Source organism: Gymnoscopelus microlampas, assembly GCF_963454915.1.
Source record: "Gymnoscopelus microlampas genome assembly, chromosome: 3".
Lineage (NCBI taxonomy): Eukaryota > Metazoa > Chordata > Actinopteri > Myctophiformes > Myctophidae > Gymnoscopelus > Gymnoscopelus microlampas.
The window spans coordinates 54,630,348-54,658,326 of record NC_139940.1 but is presented as its reverse complement, the minus strand read 5'-3'; the positions used below and the strand labels follow the sequence as shown (position 1 = coordinate 54,658,326).

Here is a 27,979-nt window from a genome sequence, read left to right as displayed (position 1 = left end):
TTAATCATTATTGTTGTGATACTAGTTTTGTTAATATTTCTGTACCTTGTTCCAGTGGAGGGTTCTTCAAGGCAGTGCGATGTGCCTTCAGGCTGATTTTGCAGGTCTGCAGCTCACCGAAAGCATGTTGATACACATCTGCTTCATAGGTCATTGGATCTATGAACTTAGGCTGAGGCATCACCTCCTTCCCTTTGATGAAGTCTGCGTACGCGAACACATCACCATCCAGTCCATACATCTTCTCTCCATCTGTGTCTGAACAGCCAGTGATGGCAATATCCTCATGCATGACTGGGAAGAAAACAAAGATAACACTAAATTAAACAAGACACTTCTTCAAAGTGACAATGACACATCAGATCAATATGTTTGGGATCGGTTGTGAATATGAAGTGAAAGGTTGAATGTTAGAAGCAGCTTCTTGTGAAACAGACGTACTGAAACATTTTATTCACACAGGTTTTCATTTTAATTTAAAATGTATTGTGAAACAGATTTGTGTGAAGGCAGGAGAAGTCAGACCACAAACACACACAAACTGATTTACACGCGTGCGTGCATTTGTAAATCAGTATATAACGTAATGGTCAAAATATAACCAAGAATTATATTATAATAATGTATATTTTACAAAACAGTGTAGTATAAACATATTTTCTATAACAACAGTAGAAATATGAAAATATATATTTGTACTTACGGCCTGGATGAGCTTTGGCACCAAGTACAGAGGAGAGGATGAGGAGGGTCGCTGTAATCTTCATCATCATAGGTAAAATCAGACTAAATCTAACTAAACTGAATTAATCATAATAAACAGATCAGACCTAACAGATCCGTATAAACAGGTGTTGACTTCAAGAGAAGCTGGAGTCTGAAAGAGAAGGAATGAGGGTTTGTTCTGTTGTTTAGAATAATCAGCCAATCAGATTAAAGATACGATGTTGCATCATCTGTGTCCAGCAAGAGAGCAATCTAGATTGTTGAGGGGAAACAGTTACAGAAAGAAAGAAATGAGAAAGAAACAAACAAACAAACAAAGAACAGTGTTTAGAAAAGTAAGATGTTTTATTCAGTGGTTCCAATTAAGACCCAAAAGAGAAATTATGTTTTCCGGGGACCCAAACTAGGGAAAATTGCAGATCTGCAAACTCACAACGCATTACATTTTTAGTTTAAACTTTCTTTTTAAAATCTTTTCAAATATTTTTTTGGATGTAGGAAACTAGTAGGTTACTCGCAACCTATAAAAATTGGTCCGCTACCCAAACATTGGTCCCGACCCATTGTTTGGGAAATAGTGTTCTATATACTAAACCCTATGTCCTTCGTTGACAGCGGTCCCCCAGGGGTTTAAAATGGCCCCCTCCTTTTTTCCCCGCTACACTAAATATCATCACTGAAAATAACTGTGTAGTGTGTAGCGATCCGTTTGTCATCATAAGACATGGCAGGTTGTCCCAGGGTCACCTTCAGCTTAACAAAAGTAAGACTACTGGTGAAGCAAGAAGAGCTAGGCCCCAGCGCAACACTTATGGAATACTTTCATTACCTTAAGCAAGGAAATACTTTGTTTTAAGCGGGATATTGTACCCTTTGCCGGTCGTTGTTAAATAAATAACCCCCTTGAGTAGCCAAACAGCATTGGTCATGCCTCCAGGTTAAGTTAAAGGGACACTTCACCCCAACAAAAACTTTGTTTCAATGGATTAGTCACCCCATGGTGACTTGAATTCATGGATATTTTTTTGTTTTTGTCTAAGACAATAATTTAAGTTCCGGTAGGAGACACAACGAGTCGTTGTGTCTCCTACCAGAACCGTTGCCGGTCATCAAATTATTGTCTTAGGAATGAGACAAAAACTAAAAAATATCCATGAATTCAAGTCTCCATGGGGTGACTAATCCATTGAAACAAAGTTTTTTTTGGGGTGAAGTGTCCCTTTAAGCTATACTTAAGACGGCCAAAATAGGGCCCTAAATGTTTTGCTCAAGGGCACTTCGACACAAAGCCAGGAGGAGCCAGGAATCAAACTGCTGGCCTCTCTACCTCCTGAGCCACTGCCGCCCATAGCCATCAAGCTCCATAACCATGTACGCTCTGTCCTGTTATTGGATTAATAATAACTAGTGATGTGCGGGTCAGGTTTTTTCATAACCCGCCCCTCACGGGAGCCCAACCCGCCCCAACCCCAAAAATGAATATAAATCAACGACCCAGCCTGTCCTACAACCCGCCAAAAAAGAAGAAAAAAAACACACAAGCAAGTCCATTCAATTGCTTTCCAGAGAGAGAGAGAGAGGGAGAGGGGGGGGACAGAGGCAGGGAGAGAGAGAGAGTGAGAGAGAGAGGGGGGGGGGGGGGGGGGGGGGGGGGGGGCAGAGGGAGGGAGAGCGAGAGAGAGCGGCGCGAGAGAGAGAAGGTGTGTTTTGGTGGGGGGTTTTTTCTTACGTGGGTTGACCCGCTTCGCCCGCCCCATAGTAATTGCTTCAAATCTATAACCCGTCCGCCCGCCCCGCGGTTCAACCCGCGGGACCTGCGGGCTACTGGTCGGCCCACGCATCACTAATAACTAGAAAAAGTGCTCCTCGGAGCACAGGTCTCCGACAGGTCAGGTATGTTATTGTGGCCTCCTGGTGGCGCTGTAATAGGCCAATGTGAAAAGGGTGCCATTTCTTAGGTCTAGGGAGTGTGCATGGAAAGTTTCACGCAGATCGGTGCAGTTATTGGTTAAAACGCGAAACGGCCTGTTATAGCGCCACCATAAGGCTGATTTGAAAATGTTGAAATGGCATTTCTTCCTCGGCCTAGTGGGAATGCGCGCGCACAATTTCACGGAAATCGCATGCTGCGTTGATAATTTGAGGCATTTTGTTCAAAACTAACCAATCCTGCAAACTTTGGAAGCCAATCTTAGCCAATCAAGATGGAATATGGAAAACGGATAGTTCTGTGTTGATCACATGACTATAGTGATACTGTGTACCGATTTACGTGAGGTTTGGACAAAATATGTAGGAGTGATATCCAAAAATGTGTTTTCCATAAATCGGCCTCCTGGTGGTGCTATAACAGGCCAATTTGAAAAATTCATCATCATCCAGGGAGTTTGTGTGCACAGTTTCGCAGCGGCCGGGCCAACGGTGCCAGAGATTAGCTGTTCACAGACAGACACACAGACGGACGGACAGGGTGCAAAACATACTCTCTCGCCATGCCTTTTGGCCTGGCGGAGACAATAACCCATATCTTCCCTGACACATCATGTGTTCATGGACTACTGAGATGTACACTAAACGATCATTGCAGATGCCTGCTTAGGTTAACTGCTGTAAATGCTTTGATGCCAATAGATAGTTCGTATAGGCCTATTGTTCATTATATTCAGGCCCATTGCTCATTATATTCAGACTTGGCTGATATTGTACACTTCAACATCTTATCCATTGCCAGAGTCTGTACATACGTATATATATATCTATTCATGGACATACAGTATGTTCATATTACTGGTAATACGTTGTGCGTTATACTTTATATTATTTTACTTTATGCCATTCAGTCAGTCCGAGCGCTGATGGCTATAGGCCAGACTAAGTTTGTTACTACTTTGATAACATTTTTATTCTATTTATTGTTAGTTATCTCTCTCTACTCTTACCTAATCTATCCTGTGTTTCATGCATTTCTCCACAGGGATCAATAAAGGTCTGTCTGTCTGTCTGTCTGTCTGTCTGTCTGTCTGTCTGTCTGTCTGTCTGTCTGTCTGTCTGTCTGTCTGTCTGCCTGCCTGCCTGCCTGCCTGCCTGCCTGCCTGGCTGCCTGCCTGCCTGCCTGTCTGTCTGTCTGTCTGTCTGTCTGTCTGTCTGTCTGTCTGTCTGTCTGACATTACTTACAGCTAAAATAACCAAACTTTAGCAACATACATAGGTTAAATATTAACAATTGTTTATCAAGCAAGTATCTGTAAGTACAGCTGTCCCAGGCTATAGCCATGACATCACATGATGAGATACAGATTCTACTGAGAGCGTTCTAGTTTTATTATTAGTAGGCTACAAGACACTGCGTGCGTGCGTGCGGTTAAGGTAACATGGTTTCTGATAATTTGGTTTTCATAATAAATCATTATGTTTATTGTACGTTTATTATGTAATCCATTATAGGGCCATTAAAAGCTCTCTAGTCTCTAGTCAGTAATTAGTAGTTAGTAGATAGAATTGCATATAGCCTGTGTAGAAAGGTCAATGAGAGACACAGATGTTAGACACATGATACAATGAATATGTAATGTGTAGGACTGGGCTTGCTGACCAGTCCTTTATAACACTTGAATTTACAAGCTCACTATAGATAACAGCTACAAACATATATGATTTAAGCTCCCAAGGCCCGAATAAAGGTTGTTGAAGTACATTGTGTTATTCCCTTTATTACACATCAGTGTAGAACAACTTCTGTTAATACTTTTTACAGTTTCTGAGAAGCAGAGAGTTTCTGTTCTGTGTTTTCAGACTGGTTTCACTTCAGGCGTCCAGGCTGTGTTCAGCGTCGCTGGTAAAATGCTGTTCTGGGCCTGGGCCGTAGCGTGACGAAGAGAGAGAGAGAGAGAGAGAGAGAGAGAGAGAGAGAGAGAGAGAGAGAGAGAGAGAGAGAGAGAGAGAGAGAGAGAGAGAGAGAGAGAATCGACAATTTAAATTATACAAGGCAACATTCTGGGTTCAATCACTGCACTGAATAATAATACATTTGACTTATATAGCGCTTTTCTTGTACCCAAAGTCGATTTACAAAACTGCTTAAAGGAGCAAAACAAGAAAATGCTAAAAACAATAAGCTAAGACTAAGAGGAAGAAAGGGAGATTTGGTTTGAGTTAGGCAAAGTGTGAAAAGGTGGGTTTTGAGGGAGGCTTTGAACTGTCAACTCAGCGTATGATGAGCACAGCTTGTGACCAGATTGATACCACTATTTTACCAGAAGAACTATGACTATGACTGACCTTGACGACCATTTTCATTTGAGATATCAGAGATGTGGGGGTAGGCCATACGAGGTGGTGAATAAGAAAAACTTGTCAGAAAAACTTTCTGCAATCAGAGGTAATGAGAGGCAGATATAAACTCTCTCTCTCTCTCTCTCTCTCTCTCTCTCTCTCTCTCTCTCTCTCTCTCTCTCTCTCTCTCTCTCTCTCTGTGTCTGTCTGTCTGTCTGTCTGTCTGTCTGTCTGTTGATCTCCTTCGCTCTGATCAAGTTCAAGTAGTGATTTGAGTGCACCACCACCACACATGGATGACCACAGCAGGAATATGCACAGCATTGTGTTCATTAGTGGAGACAAATGTATGGAAATTAGACAGTAATGAGCATCATTTAGCGCTATTATTTATTTCAGAATTCTTATTTGTGTACAGAAAACCTCAACTCATATGATGTGACACAGAGATGGACGCTGTTTTAGAAATCTCCCTAATGTATGGTAGGGCATTCACGAATAGTGATTTTTAGTATTCGAATTATTCGACCTATAAGTATTCGAATATTCGATTAATCGATTTGATTATAAAAAATAAAATAATAACAAAATAAAAAATATATATATTTTTTTTTAATGACATTGATGACTGGACTCAAGGAATGCGAGTTGACGTCACACCAGAGCTCACAGCTGCGTGTCTGCTGCAGAAAAGCCACTAAAAAAAAAAAAATCTAAAAAAAAAAAAAAAAAAAAACACTTTTTTTTTTTTTTTTTTTTTATCGAATAATCGAATAGTGGTTTGATAGTCGAATAGTCGGTTTGATAGTCGAATATTCGAATATTCGATTATTCTGTTAATGCCCTAATGTATGGTCCCAAAACGTATGCTGTAGGCAGCATGCATGTGTAGTGCCCTAGGGCCTAGACAACAACTCTTTCAATGGAGCTCAGCTCAGGTCTAAATCACTACACATACATGTATGGTTCATCGTCATTGTCTATGTCTTGTGAGTCATCCAGTGCCATCCTGGTTCATTATTTATTAGTGCTGCAATGATACAGTACCGTAGTTGTATCGATTTTGAATTCCAGCGATCCAATAGATAATCAATATGAAAACAACAACATATCGGTGACTTGTATTGTTTGCAATGCAGATAATCGATTGTATCGATACTAAGAAAGAGGGGTTTGATTACTTAATTCACTCCATATCGCTACACTTGGTCTGTCGACGCTTAATGTGTGAGAGTTGACAGCTCTGCAGTTACCTGAAACATGAGATATTGCCCTATCAAGCTAATTTCACCTATTTAGGTATCTTGACACCAGTTCATGCGTGGGTGAAACCAAGTGGAAAGCGCTCCTTAAAGGGGGATCCCTTGCTGAAAAGAGTTTATTCAGCATTTCTACTACTGCATTATTGGGTGACAGATTGCCATTTTCTCAGTTGTGGTGAGGGTGTGTGTGTGTGTGTGTGTGTGTGTGTGTGTGTGTGTGTGTGTGTGTGTGTGTGTGTGTGTGTGTGTGTGTGTGTGTGTGTGTGTGTGTGTGTGTGTGTGTGCGCGCGCGCAACATGCAACATGGTGAACCCTGGTAATTCCTGTTCTCCTGGTACTGTTTTGATCCTCATTGTTTGTTTTAGTTGTCATGTTTGCCTGTAGCCTGTTGTCAAACCAACTGGGTTGTTTATTTGTGTGATTGACAACTGATAATTCCACCTCTAAATTAACTGCTAATTCTACAGGTTCACAAATGTTTGCCACTGATATAATATTGGATACAGTATAATATTTTGGTCCAATTTCTTTTAATTGGGGTTTCTTAGGACTTTTTTAGGTTATATTTGTGCAGAAATATAGACAATTCTAAAGGGTTCACAAACGTCCAAACACCCCTGTATTTATAGCAAAGCAGTCAAACTAGTTTGATGTAGCCTAACTGTCAGTCAGTGTAGACATGTTCAATTCATTTGATTTGCGTGTTACATGTTAAGTTAAACAACAATCAGCAGTATTATTGACAACAAAGCTTTTTTTTGTCATGCAGTGAAATCATCACATTAGTCTCTCTTAATATTTTTTTGTTGAGGTCAGCAAAAGACAGTGTCACATGAGAGGTTTGGGTGAAACCAGAACTCACCACTGAAGTCTCTCACTGGAAATTCCCCACACTTTCATTTCCTGCTTCAGCAGCCAATCAGAAATGCACATTTTATTATTTTGTTAAACGTCACCAGTTACCAGAGGCAGACATATAGTTCTTAACAGCCTGAGAGAACCTGAAACAGCATGATATTGTGTGTTTATATAAAATTGTGAATTGATATAGCACCTTTATCCAAAGTGCTTTACAATGTAGCCTACATTGCATTCACACATTCACACACATACAGTATGGCGGAAACCATGTTATGCAAGACACCAACCTGTACATTTTTCTTCAAGAAGGTCTAAAACTAAATTTAAAAGGTAATAGCTGAAAGAAAAAACTCTTCAAATGCAATTAAAAAGATTTAATGGGAATAACAACGTGTCGGTCTGTTAGACCTTCATCAGATTATGTTCAGGTAAATGGTGAAAGGTAATAGCTAAATAAGATTCATAATCTGATTAATAGATTAATTGCTTCAATAATTAGCGAATTTATGGATTATTACTATTCTCACATCAGAGTTTTTGTGGATGTTAATATTCAGCTGTTAAGGTTGACTGCAGGTAGAACTCCAGAGAGTGTGTGTGTGTGTGTGTGTGTGTGTGTGTGTGTGTGTGTGTGTGTGTGTGTGTGTGTGTGTGTGTGTGTGTGTGTGTGTGTGTGTGTGTGTGTGTGTGTGTGTGTGTGTACTGTGATCTTGATCTATGGCCTAGGCAGGGACTGACAAAGCTTATTTTGTAATGCAGGTCTGCACATGCTGCGGAGCCACTCCAATAAATGGCAAAGGACACCACCTTCTGGACATTGACTGCTACTGACGACATGAATTACTTAATCTCATCTATAGTCCCTATTCTGAGGCGAACATTCTGTGAAAATAGCTGATCTTCAAGCTCACTACGCCTCGTAGTCTTGCATAGCCAGACGACTATTCCACAATCTCCGAATGTATGACGGAAGCATTTGAAAATTGTGGGAACAGTCTTGGTTACGAGACTAACGTTGCATCGCAACGAGTTGCAACGAATTTATGAGCTTGTAAAAAAGGAAAGTATAGAGCCCTGGGGACTAGGGTCAACTAAGTACTGTAGGGGTTAAGTGGATAAACATGATTCATTTCCCCCTTTTTTCAGGCTTTTTCCCAGTATGTGTCCATACAGTCAGTCAAGAAAAAAGCCTTGGTCTACAGCAAAATAGACATAATAATTTAAGATATGCATTTTGAGTGTCAGAAAAACTTTCTGCAATCAGAGGTAATGAGAGGCAGATATAAACTCTCTCTCTCTCTCTCTCTCTCTCTCTCTCTCTCTCTCTCTCTCTCTCTCTCTCTCTCTCTCTCTCTCTCTCTGTGTCTGTCTGTCTGTCTGTCTGTCTGTCTGTCTGTCTGTCTGTCTGTTGATCTCCTTCGCTCTGATCAAGTTCGCTCTGATCAAGTTCAAGTAGTGATTTGAGTGCACCACCACCACACATGGATGACCACAGCAGGAATATGCACAGCATTGTGTTCATTAGTGGAGACAAATGTATGGAAATTAGACAGTAATGAGCATCATTTAGCGCTATTATTTATTTCAGAATTCTTATTTGTGTACAGAAAACCTCAACTCATATGATGTGACACAGAGATGGACGCTGTTTTAGAAATCTCCCTAATGTATGGTCCCAAAACGTATGCTGTAGGCAGCATGCATGTGTAGTGCCCTAGGGCCTAGACAACAACTCTTTCAATGGAGCTCAGCTCAGGTCTAAATCACTACACATACATGTATGGTTCATCGTCATTGTCTATGTCTTGTGAGTCATCCAGTGCCATCCTGGTTCATTATTTATTAGTGCTGCAATGATACAGTACCGTAGTTGTATCGATTTTGAATTCCAGCGATCCAATAGATAATCAATATGAAAACAACAACATATCGGTGACTTGTATTGTTTGCAATGCAGATAATCGATTGTATCGATACTAATAAAGAGGGGTTTGATTACTTAATTCACTCCATATCGCTACACTTGGTCTGTCGATAAATGTGTGTAATCTCTGTGTTCATGTCAAGGTGTGAATTTGTTAGTTATGTGTTCAAATACAATGTCCATGTTTTATGCCAGAGCATCACTCTGTGTTTTTTTTAAATAAAACCTGCACTTGCACTCATGTTTCACACATTGACATTTTTGTCACCCATATTATTTAGGTCCCTATACCTATACACCTGTCTCCAATCACAGCCATGGTTTATAACATGGTTATAAACCATGTTATAAACCATGGGGACAGACCAAGTGCTCAGCGCCTGCTCTACTTCTGTTATTGGATATAACAAGGAGGAAAGACATGCACATCCACACCCAGACCCGAAGCACATACGTCATCCTGCTGTCACATCTTCCAATGGCGTTGCTGGGAGCATATCCTCTACAGGTGGGTTGATTTTAGTACAGTTGGTACAGGTAGGCCTCAACCTTTCGAATGCAAATGCCCAGTTTGATATGCATTATTAGGCCACAGACCCCCATTTGATACAGTGTTTTCTCTGTGATCCCCACTCTACACCGTCAACTCCTCAGTAATTAGTGTACAAATGGAACCAAATGGACCTGTAAGGCCTAAGGGGTCCAATTTGTTCCATTTGTACACTCAGAGTTACAGACCCAGTTACAGACCCATAGACGTTGAGACTCAGGGACCTACACCACCAGGATAGTCCACAGTCTGGCATGTCCACACGTTCTGGAGTTGCAGACATCCAGCATGTTGGAGAACTATAGTGACAACCATCTAGGTCCTCGTCCACAGTCAGGGACCAGGGTTGACAGTAAGGTCAAGCAAGCATGACATGAATCGAGATGCAAAAAAGCATTATAGGCTACGACTGATTTGGTTGCGCATCGCGTGACGCACCGAAAATAGCAAGCTCACAGAAAATAGCAAGCTCACAGAAAATAGCAAGCTCACAACAAGTTCACAACAAGCTCACAATAATTTCACAACAAGTTCACAACAAGCTCACAACAAGCTCACAACAAGCTCACAACAAGCTTGTTGTGAGCCACGTTGTGAACTTGTATAGGTAAGACATTTTTGGTGCGTGACCCCGGTGTGAAACTAAGTATGAATCAAGCTATAGGCTAATATAGCTGGAGCATGATAGGCCTAATTGTAGATGAGTAGATAAAATATCACATTTCTTGAAGGCTCATTTGTTGCAACCTTGTCCTCGTCCTCCTGACCGATGAGGTGTACACACACCTCATTCATTCATTCATTCATTATGTATTTGTTTATTTATTTATTCTTAACTGACATTTTGATGCTGTCCTGTGGATTTTGCATCAATGTAATGAGATTAAAGAGTTTAAAAAGCATCTAAACTCAGTCAAATTTCAAGAGGATGTCTAGATACGCACGCACTCACGCACGCACGCGCACACACACACACACACACACACACACACACACACACACACACACACACACACACACACACACACACACACACACACACACACACACACACACACACACACACACACACACACACACACACACACACACACACACACACACACACACACACATGAATACACATATTCCGAATATGAGACAGAGGGACATGGATACATTTTTGTGAGTAATTATTTAAAGACACACTTTTAAACATTTGTATTTTAAATTGTATGTTTGTCATATCATTCTGTTGGAAGTTTGAATCGTTGCATACTAAGAACTCTGCTTTGTATTTGTTCACTATGATTGGCCATTAAGTGTAATATACCATTAAATGTCTAAGTTATAAATGAATTCCAATGTAAATATAATAACCTAAATAGTATTGCCATAATTGCAACAACAGACAATGTAGACTAAAAGGTGTGTGCATCTTATGTGCAAACTTTATCCATCCATCTCTTTATCTATCTTCAGTGACAGTTACACACCTCCTCCACCAGGGGGCGAAAGGCATTAAGGCGGAGCATTCTTGAACCACGTTCAGTGTTGCCATGTCGGCTTATTATAAGCGACTTTGGGCTTCTTTTTCTCTAAAGTTGTTTGTAAATATTGGTAGTTGCGGGATGCGTTTTTTTTTTGGGCTTGTTTGTGTAGTTATTTATTTGGGCTTGTTTCCTAATGTTGTTTAAACCAGTGGCTTTCAAACATTTTCATGTCAAGGACTCCGACCTAAAATAATTAGCCATGGTTCACATGACGCTCGTCTGTCACAAGCGTCATGGAACCAATTGTTCCTAGTGTTTGAATGGTCTCCATTTACAACCCGTACATCTACTTAAAAGTTCAAATTTCAAATATAAAGACCTTACCCCAAAGCCACGGATGTAACAAGTTAAAGCGCCTAGGTCTAAGTACCCGTATCTTCCGTATTGTTCAATAAAAAGCATTTTAATCTGATTGGTAGCCATTTTCTCAAAATGTCCTGCATTATCCTCTGAACCCCGCGAGCTTATCGGCAGGGAAGTGTATTGCACGCTGATACGTTATAAGTCTATGAGAAAATGGCCGTCAATTGGATTAAAACGCTTTTTATTGAACAATGCGGAAGATACAGGTACTTAGACTTAGGCGCTTTAACTTGTTTGGGGTCAGCACTTTAGATTTGAAATTTGAACGTTTATGTAGATGTACGGGTTATAAATGGAAATCATTTAAAACCCAGGAACAAGTGGTTCCATGACTGTTATGATATGAGCCTGGACGCACAGGTGACTGTTTCACGCAATCAATTCCCAACCTGTTTCGGGGTGCACTGGTTTCAGCACACCCAACCCCCTCTTGTGTGTGTTGGCTAGTGAGACGCGTCCTAACGAGACCTGATATAATGGGTTTCGTTGCGCGCATACTGGCTGCACGCAGCCAGTATGACGTCGTCTGTTAAGGGGTCTATAAAAGTTAAAAGTGCTCATGTGGCCCAGTTGCTTCTTTTGGGCTTGTTTTCATAGACCTGGTTAGTTACTTCTCTCACAAAACCTGGCAACACTGCTTGAAGCCCTTTCACCCGGAAGTAAATGCGTGTTGTCAAAAGATGTGTTGTTTTTCATGATGGTCGCAACTAAAGCAATGTCTCATAAAGGAGGTAAAATGTCCCTCAAAGGAGGTAAAATGTCCCCTAAAGCAGGTAAAATGTGTCAAATAGAGTCTCTACGGCTGTCGATAAATGAACACATGACGTCGGTGGGAAAGGAGATATTGTGTGTTTTGGAGAAACAGCAAAGTGATGTTTGTCAGCTGAAGCTTAATGTCAGAGTGTTTGTGTTGGAGCGCCTCAGTGCGGCTGCAGAGTTCATGTGCAACCTCTTCCAGAGAGAGATAGAGGCATTAGAAACTCTGCTGGAGAGACAAGACACACTGGAGCTTTTTAATGGGACCAAAGGTTTGTAAATAGTGATCAACATGAACACAAAACCTCAAGGGACACCTCCTGTCACAATCATGACATTATACTTTACGATTAATTGTCATTCAAATAATTGTGAGTATAATTGTATATATTATATGTGTATATATGTGTATATATTAATAATTGTTACACGGGGCAAAAGTTTGACAAAATTGGCATGTTTTCAACTGAAAAAAAACAAAACATTGGCATCACAAAACAAATCAAATCAGTAAATAGGAGAATAAGTGTCATCCAATGAGAAAAAGCACTTTGAGTTGTTGTGCTGATGCTAGCTCTTCTCTCCTCCTGTGTGTAAAGAGGTTTCCCCTGAACATGAGGAGAGGAGCCCCAGTCTGGTCCAGGAGGAACCACAACCTCCACACATTAAAGAGGAAGAGGAGGCGGATGGGTTGACATTACTACGTAGGAAGACCAGGTGTGACACTCTCTCAGGTAAAGAAAAAGAAAGGAAAAAAGATCACTTTATATTGGTACTAATATAACAAGACTAAGGGCTAAGGTCGGTGCAAGCTTGACGATGCAGGAACGCATGTGTCCCCCACCGGTCTCACAAGATCCAGCACTTGATTCTTAACTTTTGCTGTCAAGTCTGGATATTAAAACATGTGTCAGCTTATGTTTATATCACCAGTCAATCAATGCGATTTGAAATGTGAGTGCACTCGCGACCCAAACTCGCGTTGTGAGTCCCTTTTAGTTACAGGGGTGGGCGGCCCGGCCGGGTGATTTATCCCGCAGCAGCCCGATTTATTATTTGTCAGAATATAAAAAAAGTAAACTTGGATGGGTGTGTTTCGCCACATCGTTGCTGCAGACTGAGGAAGGCTTCTCTGCTTCAACTTCACTTCATCCCTTAGCCTGTGATCTTAGCTTAGTCCTAAAATAATATCCTATGGAAGTGATATGTTTTACAACAGGCTCTATTCACAGCAGCCATATTATGAAGATATTCACAGGTGTTACCAATGATACTAATGAAGGCTCTGTTCCATTCTGGTCAAACAGAGTCAGGGTGCTGATATTGTGCATGTTGGCTCACTGGAAACACTCTGTTACACCAGTGGGTCTACAGTTGGGGTCCAGGGACCCTCATGGGCTTCCAAATGTAACAAATACATTCTCAGAGTTATGGGGGTCGTGGAAACCACTGTGCTACACTAAATGGAACAGAGCCTTCATTAGTATCATTGGTAACACCTGTGAAAGAAGTGATAATATGACTGCTGTGCATAGAGCCTAAGTTTTGGTCAGTGAAAGAGTGAGATTGGTGCATGGCAGCAGAAATACAGTCATGCCGTCTCATTTCGGTTTGTTCATTGACAGCATGCACTGCAGTCATGTTACTATAGTAACCCGACACTGCATGTGTTACAGCCGAATGTATGCTCCGTCGTACGACGGGGTTGTGCGCCGAAAATCTACAATCTACAAGATCTACAAGGTCATGATGCGGCACGTCAGCGATGCGTTGTGAGCTTGTAGATCTGCTATTTTTGACACGCGACCCGCTGACGGCGAAGTATAACTCGAGCTTAAAGGGTTAGTTCAGATTTTTTGAGTATTATCTGTAGGAAATACTTACCATTAATGTAGTGGTTGCAAAGGTATTAATTGATTGCCCGAGTCCCGTGGTCAGAGTTATCGTCCGTTTCTGATAAATATGAAGTAGTTCCGGTAGATTAGTAGATTTGGTGGGGGCCGCTCATTAAAAATAAATTAATTAAAAAGACTAACGTCATTTGTATTGTTGACCTATTTCTACCATATAGTGCAGGTTTCGTTCAATTTCGACCCCTCTGTCACATGGTACTACTGTTTGTGTCCAGAATCACTGCGCCGCGGAAGCCTACTCATGCACAAAATATATGACACAAAAAATAATAGCATGTGACAGAGGGGTCGAAATTGAACGAAACCTGCTCTATATGGTAGAAATAGGTCAACAATACAAATGACGCTAGTTTTTTAAATTATTTTATTTTTAATGAGCGGCCCCCACCAAATCTACTAATCTACCGGAACTTCATTCATATTTATCAGAAACGGACCATAACTCTGACCACGGGACTCGGGCAATCAATTAATACCTTTGCAACCACTACATTAATGGTAAGTATTTCCTACAGAAAATATTCAAAAAATATGAACTAACCCTTTAAGGACTGGGGAGCTGTCCTTTAAGCTCGTACATTATTGCTATTCTAGTGTGAATATGTCGTCAATCGGCGACTGCACAGACACAGAACAGTGTTAGATTGTTTCAGGAGTGGATGTAAGGAAGAGGGAGGGGAAAAGGGGGAGAGGGAGAGGAAGGGGATTTAAGTAAGAGGGGAGGGGAAGAGGGGAGTCGGAGAGGAAGAAAGTTTGACTGTAGTAGGGTGACTGAGTGCCTAAACCTAGCCTTATTCCTAAACTTAACCTCAGTAAAACTATGCCTAACCCTAAAATTATTCCTAAACTTAACCTCAGTAAAACTATATATGTTCGAATTCATTAGTAGGAGCATCATGGGATCAATATGTAATTATTGTGCAAAAATTATTAAGACACGGCTCGTTGACTAAACCTCAGAAAGAACAGCTTCCAGTTTGTGTCTTAGTGACTCACTTGTTGTGACAACTTACAGGGTACCTCATTGGTCTCTGAAGAGTCCTCGTCCTTCACTGATGTTGCCCAAGCAACCACCTACTACACCAAAGCATCCACCTGTTTTGCCCTATCAACACCATAGCAACCACCGGTAACCAGAACGCTCGCCCCAAAACACACTCGCCCCAATAAGTTTAGGGTTAGGCATAGTTTTACTGAGGTTAAGTTTAGGAATACGTTTCGGGTTAGGCATAGTTTTACTGAGGTTAAGTTTATGAATACGTTTCTTGTTAGGCATAGTTTTACTGTGGTTAAGTTTAGGAATACGTCTCGGGTTAGGCATAGTTTTACTGTGGTTAAGTTTAGGAATACGTTTCGGGTTAGGCATAGTTTTACTGTGGTTAAGTTTAGGAATAAGTTTCGGGCTAGGCATAGTTTTACTGAGTTTAAGTTTATGAATACGTTTCGGGTTAGGCATAGTTTTACTGTGGTTAAGTTTAGGAATACGTTTCGGGTTAGGCATAGTTTTACTGTGGTTAAGTTTAGGAATACGTTTCGGGTTAGGCATAGTTTTACTGTGGTTAAGTTTAGGAATACGTTTAGGGTTAGGCATAGAACAATCATAAAAGGTACAAATCATGATCAGCAGTGCTGCCTAGATCAGAGGTTCTCAAACGTTGTGCTTTGAAGAAAGGTCAAGTGTTTATAACTACAAGATTTGATTAGGCCAATCCAGCGTGACCTTTTAATGATTCGTTCCTTAAGAAGTCCGATATTCCTTAACGGTTCCTTTTAATGATTCCTAAAGGGGGTTCCACATGGACCCCTGCAGGTCTGTAGCTCTGAGAGTGTACAAATGGAACCAAATGGGGTCCATTTGGTTCCATTTGTACACTCAGAGTAATGCTGGTCCTTGAAATGTTTAAGTTTTAGAACCACAGGTATTGTATAGCAGGACGTGAAGTACATACCAGCTCTCTAACAGTGTGATAAAACCGGTCCCGGAGACGGTTCCAGACCAGATGTGATGGAAAAACATACTCTCTAATTATGTCAACACCTTTTACAGTATGGTAGTGTTGATTTAACAATGGTGGCTACTAGGTGGGGTCACTAACCACAGATGGTTGACCGTGGTGGTTATAGGCTCTATTCACAGCAGCCATATGGCGAAGACATTCACAGGTGTTACCAATGATACTAATGAAGGCTCTGTTCCATTCTGGTCAAACAGAGTCAGGGTGCTGATATTGTGCATGTTGGCTCACTGGAAACACTCTGTTACACCAGTGGGTCTACAGTTGGGGTCCAGGGACCCTCATGGGCTTCCAAATGGCCCCTTACAGGTGTGCAACTCTGAGAGTGTACATTTGTACACTCTCAGAGTTGTGGGAGTCGCGGAAACCACTGTGCTAGACTAAATGGAACAGAGCCTTCATTAGTATCATTGGTAACACCTGTGAAAGGTGTTACCAATGATACGCGGAAGACACAGGCTGGGGCCGCCAACCCATACTGCTCCCGGGTGCCGTCTACATTCTGGCTGTCAGCTGGTTCAGCTTGTCCTTGAAGCAGCTACAGTATAACTATGGTCTGAGCCCTGTGCTCCTGGCAGAACAACTGTACCACTGACCTGAGTGTTATTGTACTTCTCCCCAGGATATCATGGACATTAAAGCATAACCATCACCACCTAGAATATTGTCTCGACTCCTATTGCCTCATGTATTACTGATTGATCCGGAATTCCACGAATTTACACCTTTTGAATAGCCCAAAGTGTAAAATAATGCTTTTTAGCTCAAATCTAAAAATGACACAGTTCCAGGTCTTAATGGGTTAAAAAGATAAAAATACACTGTCCCCCCCCCATAATATAATACGCTATTTGCACATTAAAAATAATGTACCTTGCATGCACGGGTGCTGTGGTTAAAGTCCCTGACTAGCCAACCTGCTGCAGCGATAACCCGATGCAAAAACAGGCTAAATGCATCGTTGATTGTCAATTGCAGTGTATGTGCAAAACACGGAACTGAGTCCCAGTTCACCCGTTTGTGGCGATTAGCAGCCACAGCGCGTTGGCTGCGTTGTCGTGAACACATCCAGACACGTTCCCAGTAAGTCCCCAAGCTTCCACTGCATCATTTAGTTTAGCTGCCAGGTTGTCTGCTGTGTGTCTGTCGGGCATACTCTGTGTCAATATGACGGCTGATTTCACGCTCGACTGTTCATTTTGTGTTTACTAGTGTTAGTTTAGTGGAAGTCACGTGTGGTTGCAGGTGTAGACTTGGCCCTTAAAAATATATATGTTACAGGTAGATTGGCATTCCAGGGAGATTGGAAAAGAAGCGCTTATTTTCACCGCCCGTCCGCCCCCCAGGCAATTCTGTAGAACCAACGCTAGAGGGCAATAAAAGCCAGACATGAGTCCCACACCAAACACGCACGCATGCACACGCGCACAAACGAGCACGCACACATGCATGCGCGCACACACACACACACACACGAAGCACAAGGGGGCGAGCCTGATGGGGCGGGGGCGGGCTATGTTAGTGCAGCGAGTCGCAGTTGGGGCCATACGGGGCAACCATAGAGGGGCAAACGCAGTCCCCACAACATCATTTACGATTCTGTGCCTATCGGTACATAACTCGGACGGCGCTTAGTTGACTAGCAGACCATCGGCCGGTCGTCGCGGGCACTCGCGCTCGGGCGCGACTCCTTGGCCTCAAGGTCTGCTGAGTCGGCGCGCCTCCGTCATGGTCCAAAACTATACTTTATCGGCGAAAAAAAGTAGACCGCGGTTGTTTGAAAAAGTAATGTCCCAAGCGGGAGTCAAACCCAGACTCGAGGTGGTAGTGGATGGGGAGTCCAATGATTATCGAAGTGCGCCACCGAGGCCGGTATGTTTATCCATGTTGTCGTCGTCGCCGCCCTGGCATCACAGCCCCGCCCCGAGCCTAAAAACAAGCGCTCCACTTCCAATCTCCCTGGAATGCCAATCTACCTGTGACATATATATATTTATGTTTTTTGGTTTGCCATTAGTCGTTAGTGTTAACCGGTTGCCAATTTCTTAACGGTTAACGGTTGGCCATCCCTAAGCTTGATGCACAGCAGCGGTGTAGTCACACCTAGCTCTTCTGAGTCCAGTTAGTTGGACCAGGTGTGTCTGTTTAAATCACCCATCCTACAGAAGGATCATTATCATAAGGAAACGATGTCAAACTGAATGTGATTCTCGGGATCCACATGGGAACGGCGTGGCTCCAATGTGGATGTTGGACTTTCCTGTGGGGCCTGTGGTTGTCCGTCCTCGATGTCGTCAGTTGTCTATGACAGTGGTTTTCAAACTTCTTTTTTAATTTCAAGGACCACCATAAGGGTCCATTTGTACCATTTGTACTATTTGCGCTGCTGAAAAGCAATCATTCATAAATCATATTTGAGAGCTAGACAAAAAGCGCTTGTGGAGTAGTGCATTGCACCCTGACCATTTAATAGCATAGCTATGACCGACAGATCGACTAGATGTTTAGACTAATGCATAGCGCAGCACCGTACCCAGTAACGAATGAAGAGGAAACAATTGCTTTTGGTTTCCTAGCTGTCTCATCAGCTACAGTTTGAGAGAAACCTATAGCTGCTGGTCTCTATAAATTAAAGCCTTGTTTGATGATGATGCTTGTCCCCGGTCTCTCCCCGCCCCGGTAAGATCCTGCACGTAATTCTGAACTAATTGCTGTCATGCACATGTCTGCAAAGTCTGGTTGTTAATTACTTAAAGGTAGGGTAAGTGATTTTCTTTGGTTCAAATAAGTGTTAAATAGCTCTATATTCTGATAGTGCTCATTGCTATAGAGTGTTTGTTCAGTAAAAGGAGTCTCCTTGTCTCTCCAGGTCTTTATAAAACAGAAAATGCATTTTCGTTTCAGTTTCATTTCCAATTTTATCCAATCAGGATAGAGAACTCAATCAGGATATAGATTAAACAAGTGAAATTGGAAGTGATGACACTAAGAAATTAGCAGACGAAATTGGAACTGGAACACTATAAAAATGAAGCTTAACTCATTCCCTGTTTGGTTTGCCATTTCCCGTTTTAGAGGAGGACCTAAACGGACGGAACCGAAAATCTTCGATTTGACGTATTTCTGTATCCGGGTGTGCTACAATGAAATGTGTCACTGCGAGAGATGAAGGATACTGAGATCTTGTTTAAAATAATTATTTTGCAAAATTACGTTTTTTATGTCAGAGGCAGGTTTGGTAATTGGAAAAAAATACGTTTTTTACGTCAGTGGCAGTGAATGAGTTAAAAATGGGTACTTTCTCCTGATTGGCTGAGATTTTGACACCTACCGGAAAATGTATTTTCTGTTTTTTAAAGAGCTGGAGAGACGGGGAGACTCCTGTTACTGAACAAACACTCTATAGCAATGATTACTATCAGAATAGTGCTTTAACCTTTTAACAAAATACTTCTTGTTTTAACCCAAAAATATCACTTACCCTACCTTTAATGTCAGTTATGTTCATACACACACACACACACACACACACACACAGAGGCTGGATGTGAGTGTGTGAAGCGAGACAGGCTGCTATGTATATCTGCATTACTCCTCATACTGTAACCCCCATGTCCTGAACACAGGACACACTTTTACTGCTTAGTCTATTTGATCATTTGTGTTGGTATTACTTTACTATGTTCTGTAATATAAATGTAGTTTTATTATTATTTCCTTTTTTTCAAATTGTTCAGATGTGATTGTTAAAAAAATAAATAAAAAATCAGATACATTTTCAACATACATGAATATAATTATAATTATATAAGATCAAACACGTGATAAATACTGTAAATTGATCAGAAAATACACATTTTATTTGGGATGCATAGCGTTTACCTGGGACTCTTATAGAAGACCATGTATGAGTCTGGGGAAGCATTACATTGCATGAAAATATTCATGTACAAATCTGGAAAATAAATCTGGCAAATCGCTTGAAGCTTGTGGGTGTATTTTGGGTCACTGTCCCAAAAAAAAACACTTCTTTATACCCTCTGTTTTACACTCAACCTTCATCTACAACCCATGTTATGTTGATCAAAGTCCTTATTCTATTCCATTCCTTCATTCCAGACCAGTGTGTGGAGTCCAGCCTGCAGGTGAAGATGAGTTCTCCACAACCAGCCTGGACTGTCTCTGTTAAACAGGAACCTGAAGACCTCCTGGACACCAGTAAGTTTCTCTCATTCTTTTACTGTTATGTTGTAGGACTATCTCCTTATCAACGTTTTCAGTAATATAATATAACATCATATACTCATTAAAAAAAGATTACATTAAAGGGTCTACACCATGAATTTTAACTTTTTCTTCATTTTTGTGTGTTTTTGGTCTCCCCCACCTCTCTTCTGTTCCAACAAATACCCGACTTCGAGCATGCAGGCTTTCATAGGCTATCTGTGGTTTTTATGTAAATTGGTCTGAAAACAGTCCGTCAGATTTGTTCCCCCACCCTACGTCACGTCTGGGAACAATTCCTCCCGTTTTTCAGTTCTAACCAAAAAAAAAAAAATCCCCAAAAAAAAAAAACATTTTTTTTTTTTTCATTTTTTTTTCTTTTTCATTTTTTTTTTTTTTTTTTTTTTTTTTTCCCACACAGAACCAGGACATAACATGCATACAAACTGGCTCAATAGCGCCCCGTGCCAAACAGGACAATGTGGTATTGCAGGTGAAAGTGCTTTATAAGCCAGAGAGAAGTTAGTTGGAATGAGTATATCTGAGGCTTGATTTAGGCTCAAACCTTTTGAAAAACGTTTGAGGGACATAAACAATATGATATCAAATATTATTATTATTTTTTAAATTCATGGTGTAGCTCCTTTAAAAATTGATCTTCAACGGTAGGGTAAGTGATATTGTTTTGGTTAAAACAAAAACTGTTTTGTTAAAAGGTCAATATATATTCTGATTGTAATCATTGCTATAGAGTGTTTGTTCAATAACAGGGGTCTCCCCGTCTCTCCAGCTCTATAATAAAGACCCCACTGAACAAACACTCTATAGCAGTGGTTCTCCTATGGGTCTGTAACTCTGAGAGTGTACAAATGGGTTAGGGTCCATTTGGTTCCATTTGTACACTCTCAGAGTTAAATTAACATTGATTTTATAATATAAATTGGGGTCCCAGAGATAGAGATGTCAGTAAATGGGTAGCCTAATGCATGTTAAACTGGGGGTCCTTGAAATTAAAATGGTTGAAAATCACTGCTAGAGCCGTAAAAATCGTCTCTTATTGCGGGTCCCTGGCTTATCTTTTCAAATGGGGGTCCCTGGGCTAATGTGTGTCAATTTGGGGGTCCTTGACGCAAAAAAGGTTGAAAACCACTGCTCTATAGCAATGAGTACTATCAGAATATTGAACTTTTTAAACACTTATTGTAACAAATACATATCACTTACCCTACCTTTTAACATTGTTTATCGTACTTCGAACGTATGGACTGATGACATAGCAGACTGCAGTCACAGAAGCACCGGTACTGAAGGGCCTCTATTAACCCATTAAGACCTGAGGCCGACTCTACAAATGTCTTCTAAATCCTAACATTTTTCTGAAAAGAACGTATGTTGCTATATCAGTGGTGCGTGATTTGGGGAAACCACAGAGAAATAGATGGAGACGGCGGTCTTGTGCATCCGTTTGCTGTCAACTGTTGTTGTGAAAATACGCTAGTCTGTTATATAGGTTAAAAATGGCTTGAATGGCCGTGCTCTCTCTCTCTCTCTCTCGTCTCAAGCTGATGATGATGATGGTTAAAATATGCTACGCTATAATCATTTTTCAGGTATTTTTACTTCACTGGAGTATTTCCAGTTTTCTGCACTTACACTTCTACTCCACTACATTTCAGAGACAAATATTGTACTTTTACTCCACTACAATTGTTAGAAAACGTAACTATTACTTTGTAGATTATTATAAAACATACATTAACCACTTCAGCCCTATATATATTTTGGCCATTTGAAAATAGCCGATCTACAAGCTCACAATGCCTTGCGATGGGAGGCATTGTGAGCGGGGGGCGTGGTTTCCCCAAATCCCCAGTGCGGTCCCAAATCACGCATCGGTGGTGCTCAAACTTGTTCATGTCAAGGACCCCCAAATTGATATGTATTTCCGAATATGTTTAGTACGATAAGCAATGTTAAAAGGTATTGAAAGTATTTTGTTCCAGGGACTCCCAGAAGCAAAGATTTGATTAAAACATGTTTGCTTTAAACATATATATATGTATTTAAAGATTTGCACAAAGGTTCACGATTTGAAAATAAATAAATAGCAGATCTACAAGCTCATAGCGCGGCACAAAGTGACACGCTATGAGCTTGTAGATCTGCTTTTTGCATAGCCAAGGAATAAAATATGGTTAAAGTGGTTAAAAGATTGTGATGCAAAATGATGTAAAATGACACAGATGCATTCCCGGTTTTAATGGGTTAACATATACCTAACACATAGACAATAACTAACACATAGACACTGTAGCAGCAGCAAATATTAGACACAAAGACTCTATGTCTCCTACCGGAACCGCTGCCGGTTCACGTTTTGGTCTATAGCTCTTGAACCGTAGTTTGAACAATCAAAATCTTTTTTTCCCCCTGGATTCCTTGGTTTCACGTTTTCTTTAAAACACGCTTTTTGCTACTACTCCTACAAACGATGTCTAAAACTCACACAAAGCGGTACATATCCATTCCATTCCGATTCTCTATGACTGACAGTTGTCTATGACTGACTTCCAAATTACGAGCCCTGGCTAGGCAATCCGTCCTGGTGGGGATCTGCTCTCCGAGGAGTGCACTTTTCTAGTTTGAGTATAAAATCAAATGATAAGGAAGTTGAGCAAATAACGTGCTAATCATGTATTACGACAGTTGTATAAAAAGATTCAAACAGAGTGTTTTCCATTTCCATCACATCAAAGTGTATTGGTAAATTAAAATGTTTGAAGCCAATAACTGTCTTTGATATATGAGGATAGACTGATGGTATAGAAATATTTGCATTTATTTACTGCGGAAGTTCCTCCAACTACCACAGCGGAAAACAGAGGAAAAACTGCATGAAAAAAATGTAAAGTTCAAACAATTTGTTTTTCTCTAATTTTATCTTTTGCCTAGACTTCCTGCACCCCCCTATGTATAAAGAGGAGGTTTCACCTGAACAGCAGGAGAGGAGCCCCAGTGTGGTCCAGGAGGAACCAGAACCTCCACAGATCAAAGAGGAACAGGAGGAGCAACTTCAAAGACCAGAGGAGGCCGACGGGTCAACCTTGATAATAATAACAGTGAAAAGTGAAGATGATGATGATGATGAAAACAGAGAGACGGAGCCTGTAGCCAGCACCTCAACTCAACACACAACTAGTCACACTAGTGACTACAAGCTCCTCTCTTCACACTGTTCAGAATGTGACACTGAAGACAGCGATGAGTGGGTGGAGACCGGCCAAGGTCCATCAGCTTCAAACACGCTGCCATCACACAAGACACAAAATGCGTACGGACAAAGATTGTACTTGAGCAACAAGCTGTCCCAGGACCTGAAAACATCAAAGCAAACTGACTCTATTAGGAGTCACACAGGGAAGAAAAACTTTAGCTGTGCAGTTTGTAGCAAGACCTTTAATCTGAAGGGAAATCTGAAGAAGCACACGATGATTCATACAGGGGAAAAGCCCCTTTCTTGTACGGTTTGTGGCAAACGCTGTAGTCACATGGGCCATCTAAAACAACACATGAGGACTCACACAGGGGAAAGGCCCTTTACGTGTAAAGTGTGTGGCAAAGGCTGTATTCACATAGGTCATCTGAAAGATCACATGAGGACGCATACGGGGGAAAAGCCCTTTACGTGTACATTTTGTGGCAAAGGCTGTAGTCAAAAGGGTGAACTAAATGCACACATTAGGGTCCACACAGGGGAAAGGCCCTTTGCCTGTACGGTTTGTGGCAAAGGCTTTGGTCAAAGGAATAACCTCAACGCACACATGAGGATCCATACGGGCGAAAAGCCCTTTACATGTACAGTTTGTGGCACATGTTATAGTCACAGGGGTCATCTAAATACACACATGAGGACTCATACCGGGGAAAAACCCTTTGCTTGCACAATTTGTGATCAAAGATTCAATCAAAATTATGTTCTGAAGAGGCACATGAGAACTCACACAGGGGAAAAAACCTTTACTTGTACAGTTTGTGATCAAAGATTCATTCGAAATGATACTCTGAAGAGGCACATGAGGACTCATACATAGGGAAAAACCCTTTAGTTGCGGTTTGTGGCAAATGCTTTTTTTCAAAATGAGCATCTGAAGATATGAGGATTCCTATAGGGAAGAAGCTTTTAATTAACATGTTATTTATTCATGTGTGACAAGTCATAGGTATTAACTCATTCACTGCCTGAATTATTTCTGGCCGCGTTTGCCCACTGCCAAGATTTTTCATTGAAAAAAAAGTACTCAGGAGCCGAGATACAGAATTTTTAAGTTTAAAGTTAACAAGGAAGTGGATGGGAGTCTAGATCTTTGGGTCAAATAAAAAAAAAATGTAAAAAAAATAATTGGAAAAAAATAATAAATATATATATATATATATTTCTTTTTTTTAAGTTGTTTTAGTCGTTCTAGGTAGGCATGGCTTATGGGACAGAAGTCGTTTTAGTCGTTCTAGGCAGGGAATGAGTTAAAGTGGAGGAATCACATAATTGACAATAAACATGACCAAATAAAATAAACAATCTGTTTTGTCTTGGGTCATCAAAATGACACAAGACGATCACCAATCACCATAGGCTAATAATCTTCATAAATTATAATCGTAGGTGAGCTATTTACATTTAAGATGAAGAAGCACAACTTATAGGCACCATTAGACCAGGCAATATAAGATAATATAATTAAGCAAATATAATTTGCTTGGAATAATGAATGAATTATGGTGTGTTTCATGTAGGTATCATTTATTTGTGTGCATGCCCTGAAACATCAAACCGAGATATGCACGTTGATGCCGCTCTAAATCCATGTCATGGGTGTGTGTGTGTGTGTGTGTGTGTGTGTGTGTGTGTGTGTGTGTGTGTGTGTGTGTGTGTGTGTGTGTGTGTGTGTGTGTGTGTGTGTGTGTGTGTGTGTGTGTGTGTGTGTGTGTCTCTCTGTCTGTCTCTGTCTCTGTGTGTGTGTGTGTCTCTGTGTGTCTGTTGTTTTGCACCTTATGTATAATCTCATGTACATACAGTACCTGCTGCTGCTTTTATGCTATGCCCTCCCCACCCCTCCTCTGTTTCTGGAAAACTATGAAATGATGGAGCTTGAACAAAAACTAAACTTCACCAACTGATGTACACCTGTAAACCTGTGTTGACAATAAAACAGGTGTTGTACATTTGTACGTTTATTAGTATTTATTTGTTTTTCTTTCATTCTTTTTCCTTTTCTTTCTTCTTTTTTCCTTTTTACAATTTCTCCTGCTTGCTAAACTCATGGAGGCCATTTTTCATGTCACTGTTTCCAGTCTGGAGGTTTGTTGCATGGTGAGCACACAGAGGCAAAGAAATGCATCCATGAGTTTGTCTGACTTTGTGTAAACAGGGAAAACAATACAATTCACATGGTAATTAGAAAGTCACCTAAAATATTTTATTAGTTTGGATTATTTTCATAAGTAGTCATTATGAACTCATGAGTCCAGCCTAGCCTCATACTTCTACAGAACATGCTACACTTATTTACAGTAGCCTACCTTCTCCATGTGAGTCTTTTTTTTTGTTGATTTGAAACTGCTTTCAGGAGTCAACCATGTGAGTGAAAGTGACTGAAGTGAGTTTGGTTACCATGGAAGTCTTAATTCATCATAAAATCCAGATGCTGGGCTGTCTATAGGCATTTGAATAATAAACAGATTTAGGATCGTTAGGATCATGGATTATTTTATTCAAACAATAGATGAAATTGCTTGTTTTAAACATCTACTGTAGTTCAAACTCAGTTCAGACGTTCAGAAGGAACATAGTTTTGTTTCTTTTTATACCCCTGGGCAGTGTGGGTCTTTTATTATGTGGTTTGTGCGATTGATTGGGTGGCTTTGTGTGGGTGTTTGGGAGGGTGGGAAAGGGTGGCTTTGTGTGGGTGGTTGGGAGGGTGGGAGAGGGTGGCTTTGTGTGGGTGGTTGGGAGGGTGGGAAAGGGTCTATGTAGGATGAATGTGGTGTTTAAAAAAACAATGAAATCATTGATACATAAACATTACATTACATTACATTACAGTCATTTAGCAGACAATAGACACTTTTATCCAAAGTGACTTACAATAAGTGCATTCAACATAGGTAGGGAAAGAAACTACTAATCACCAGACCAGAAGTCTTAAGTGCATTTTCTGCAAAAACAAGCAACCAAGAGTATACCTAGCGCTAAGGTAAAAGTGCTATATATCAGCTACCTACTTTCTTAAACAGATGAGACAAAATAGCAAAATCAAATGAGCACGAGCTAATACAAAAAGTGTATCGACTAAACAAGATCCAATAAAACAGTACAACAATAAAACAAGAGTTCGTACAACTAGTTAACAGCAAGTAAGCCAGACAAAGAGGAAGGGTAGTGTTTCCTTAAGAGGTGGGTTTTCAGCCTGCGGCGAAAGATGGGCAGTGACTCTGCTGTCCTGACTTCAGTGGGAAGTTCATTCCACCACTGTGGGGCCAGAACAGAAAAAAAGTCGTGACCGTGTCGATCGACCAGAAGGACCCTTGAGTGACGAGGGAATCAGTCGCCCCGAGGTGGCAGACCGAAGTGGTCGGGCAGGGGTGTAGGCATCAACCATAGCCCGGAGGTAAGAAGGAGCTGTTCCTTTCACTGCCCTATAGGCTAGCACCAGGGTTTTAAACTGGATCCGAGCTGCTACGGGGAGCCAGTGTAGAGAACGGAGAAGGATAGTTGTGTGGGAGAACTTGGGGCGGTTGAACACCAGACGAGCTGCAGCTTTCTGAACAAGCTCCAGAGGTCTGATGGCAGATGCCGGAGCACCAGCCAGGAGGGAGTTGCAGTAGTCCAGGCGGGAGATGACAAGAGCCTGGATGAGCACCTGGGCTGCCTTCTCCGTGAGGAAGGGGCGAATCCTCCTGATGTTGTAGAGGAGGAATCTGCAGGACCATGTTTCAGACAATGTTACATCCTCCCATGGCTTGAGGCAGTCCTTGCAACAGTGCGTATATGCGTATATATATACAGAAGAACACATTCTAATTTACAATTGTGGCCTGGTAAAAGGCAAGGCCCTTTGAGGGAGAACACGCACGCACGCACGCACACACGCACACACGCACACACACACACACAGAGAGCAGGGCTTTTTCAGCAGCGTTGTGTCACAGTACCTGCTTGTTAAGTGAAACCACATCTGGTTGATGCTCATCAGGAATTGCAGCATGGTGTGGAAAATAAAATATACTAAACTTAAAACTAAACACTTTGCCTGTATGGGATATTGCAATTAATCAGATATTCAAGTGCACCATGGCCTGGACATCATAGTATCCAATAACATCTCTAAGATCTCCCTCTAGTGGTCAATGCTAGTGGTATTGTCCACTGTGCGTTCTCCCATCACTGTCCATCAAGGCAAGCACAGAGAAAGGAAACATTTGCACATACGTTCAAGTGATCTTACGGTGGGAAAGGCTTTTACCACTCCTATTTTTGCTAATCAACATACTAATGTGAGAGTGCGTTTGGTAAATTACATAAAT

At 41.1% G+C, this 27,979-nt stretch overlaps 2 protein-coding genes across 4 annotated transcripts in view; one reads left to right on the top strand and one right to left on the bottom strand.

Moving 5' to 3' along the window:
* The window catches only part of LOC311042575 (H-2 class II histocompatibility antigen, A-Q alpha chain-like), a 7,357-nt gene extending 6,480 nt beyond the window's left edge, over positions 1-877 (bottom strand). For both annotated transcript variants that reach the window (XM_084053380.1, XM_084053381.1), the window contains exons 1-2: positions 704-877; positions 46-294 (exon numbers count right to left, since the gene is read on the bottom strand). In XM_084053380.1, coding sequence (XP_083909506.1) covers positions 46-294; positions 704-773 — 319 coding nt within the window. In that variant the 5' untranslated portion in view covers positions 774-877. The remainder of the gene's footprint in view (positions 1-45; positions 295-703) is intronic.
* Positions 878-12,192: 11,315 nt separating this feature from the next.
* Positions 12,193-25,497, top strand: LOC311040789 (uncharacterized protein). 2 transcript variants are annotated; one of them, XM_084051151.1, is made up of 4 exons: positions 12,193-12,518; positions 12,846-12,963; positions 20,294-20,392; positions 23,351-25,497. In XM_084051151.1, exons 1-3 carry the CDS (start codon positions 12,206-12,208, stop codon positions 20,361-20,363), a joined length of 501 nt encoding a protein of 166 aa, XP_083907277.1. In that variant the 5' UTR covers positions 12,193-12,205; the 3' UTR covers positions 20,364-20,392; positions 23,351-25,497. The 2 variants fall into 2 exon arrangements, with proteins under 2 accessions (XP_083907277.1, XP_083907276.1); XM_084051150.1 differs by having other exon boundaries at positions 12,846-12,980.
* Positions 25,498-27,979: the final 2,482 nt, after the last annotated feature.

Bases quoted from the DNA above. Each gene is read 5' to 3' on its own strand.
- LOC311040789 (XM_084051150.1), top strand. From the start codon at position 12,206: ATGTCTCATAAAGGAGGTAAAATGTCCCTCAAAGGAGGTAAAATGTCC. The intron at 12,981-20,293 runs GTAAAGAAAAAG...CCTTCATTCCAG, and splicing joins CAGGTGTGACACTCTCTCAG to ACCAGTGTGTGGAGTCCAGC. The intron at 20,393-23,350 runs GTAAGTTTCTCT...TCTTTTGCCTAG, and splicing joins TGAAGACCTCCTGGACACCA to ACTTCCTGCACCCCCCTATG.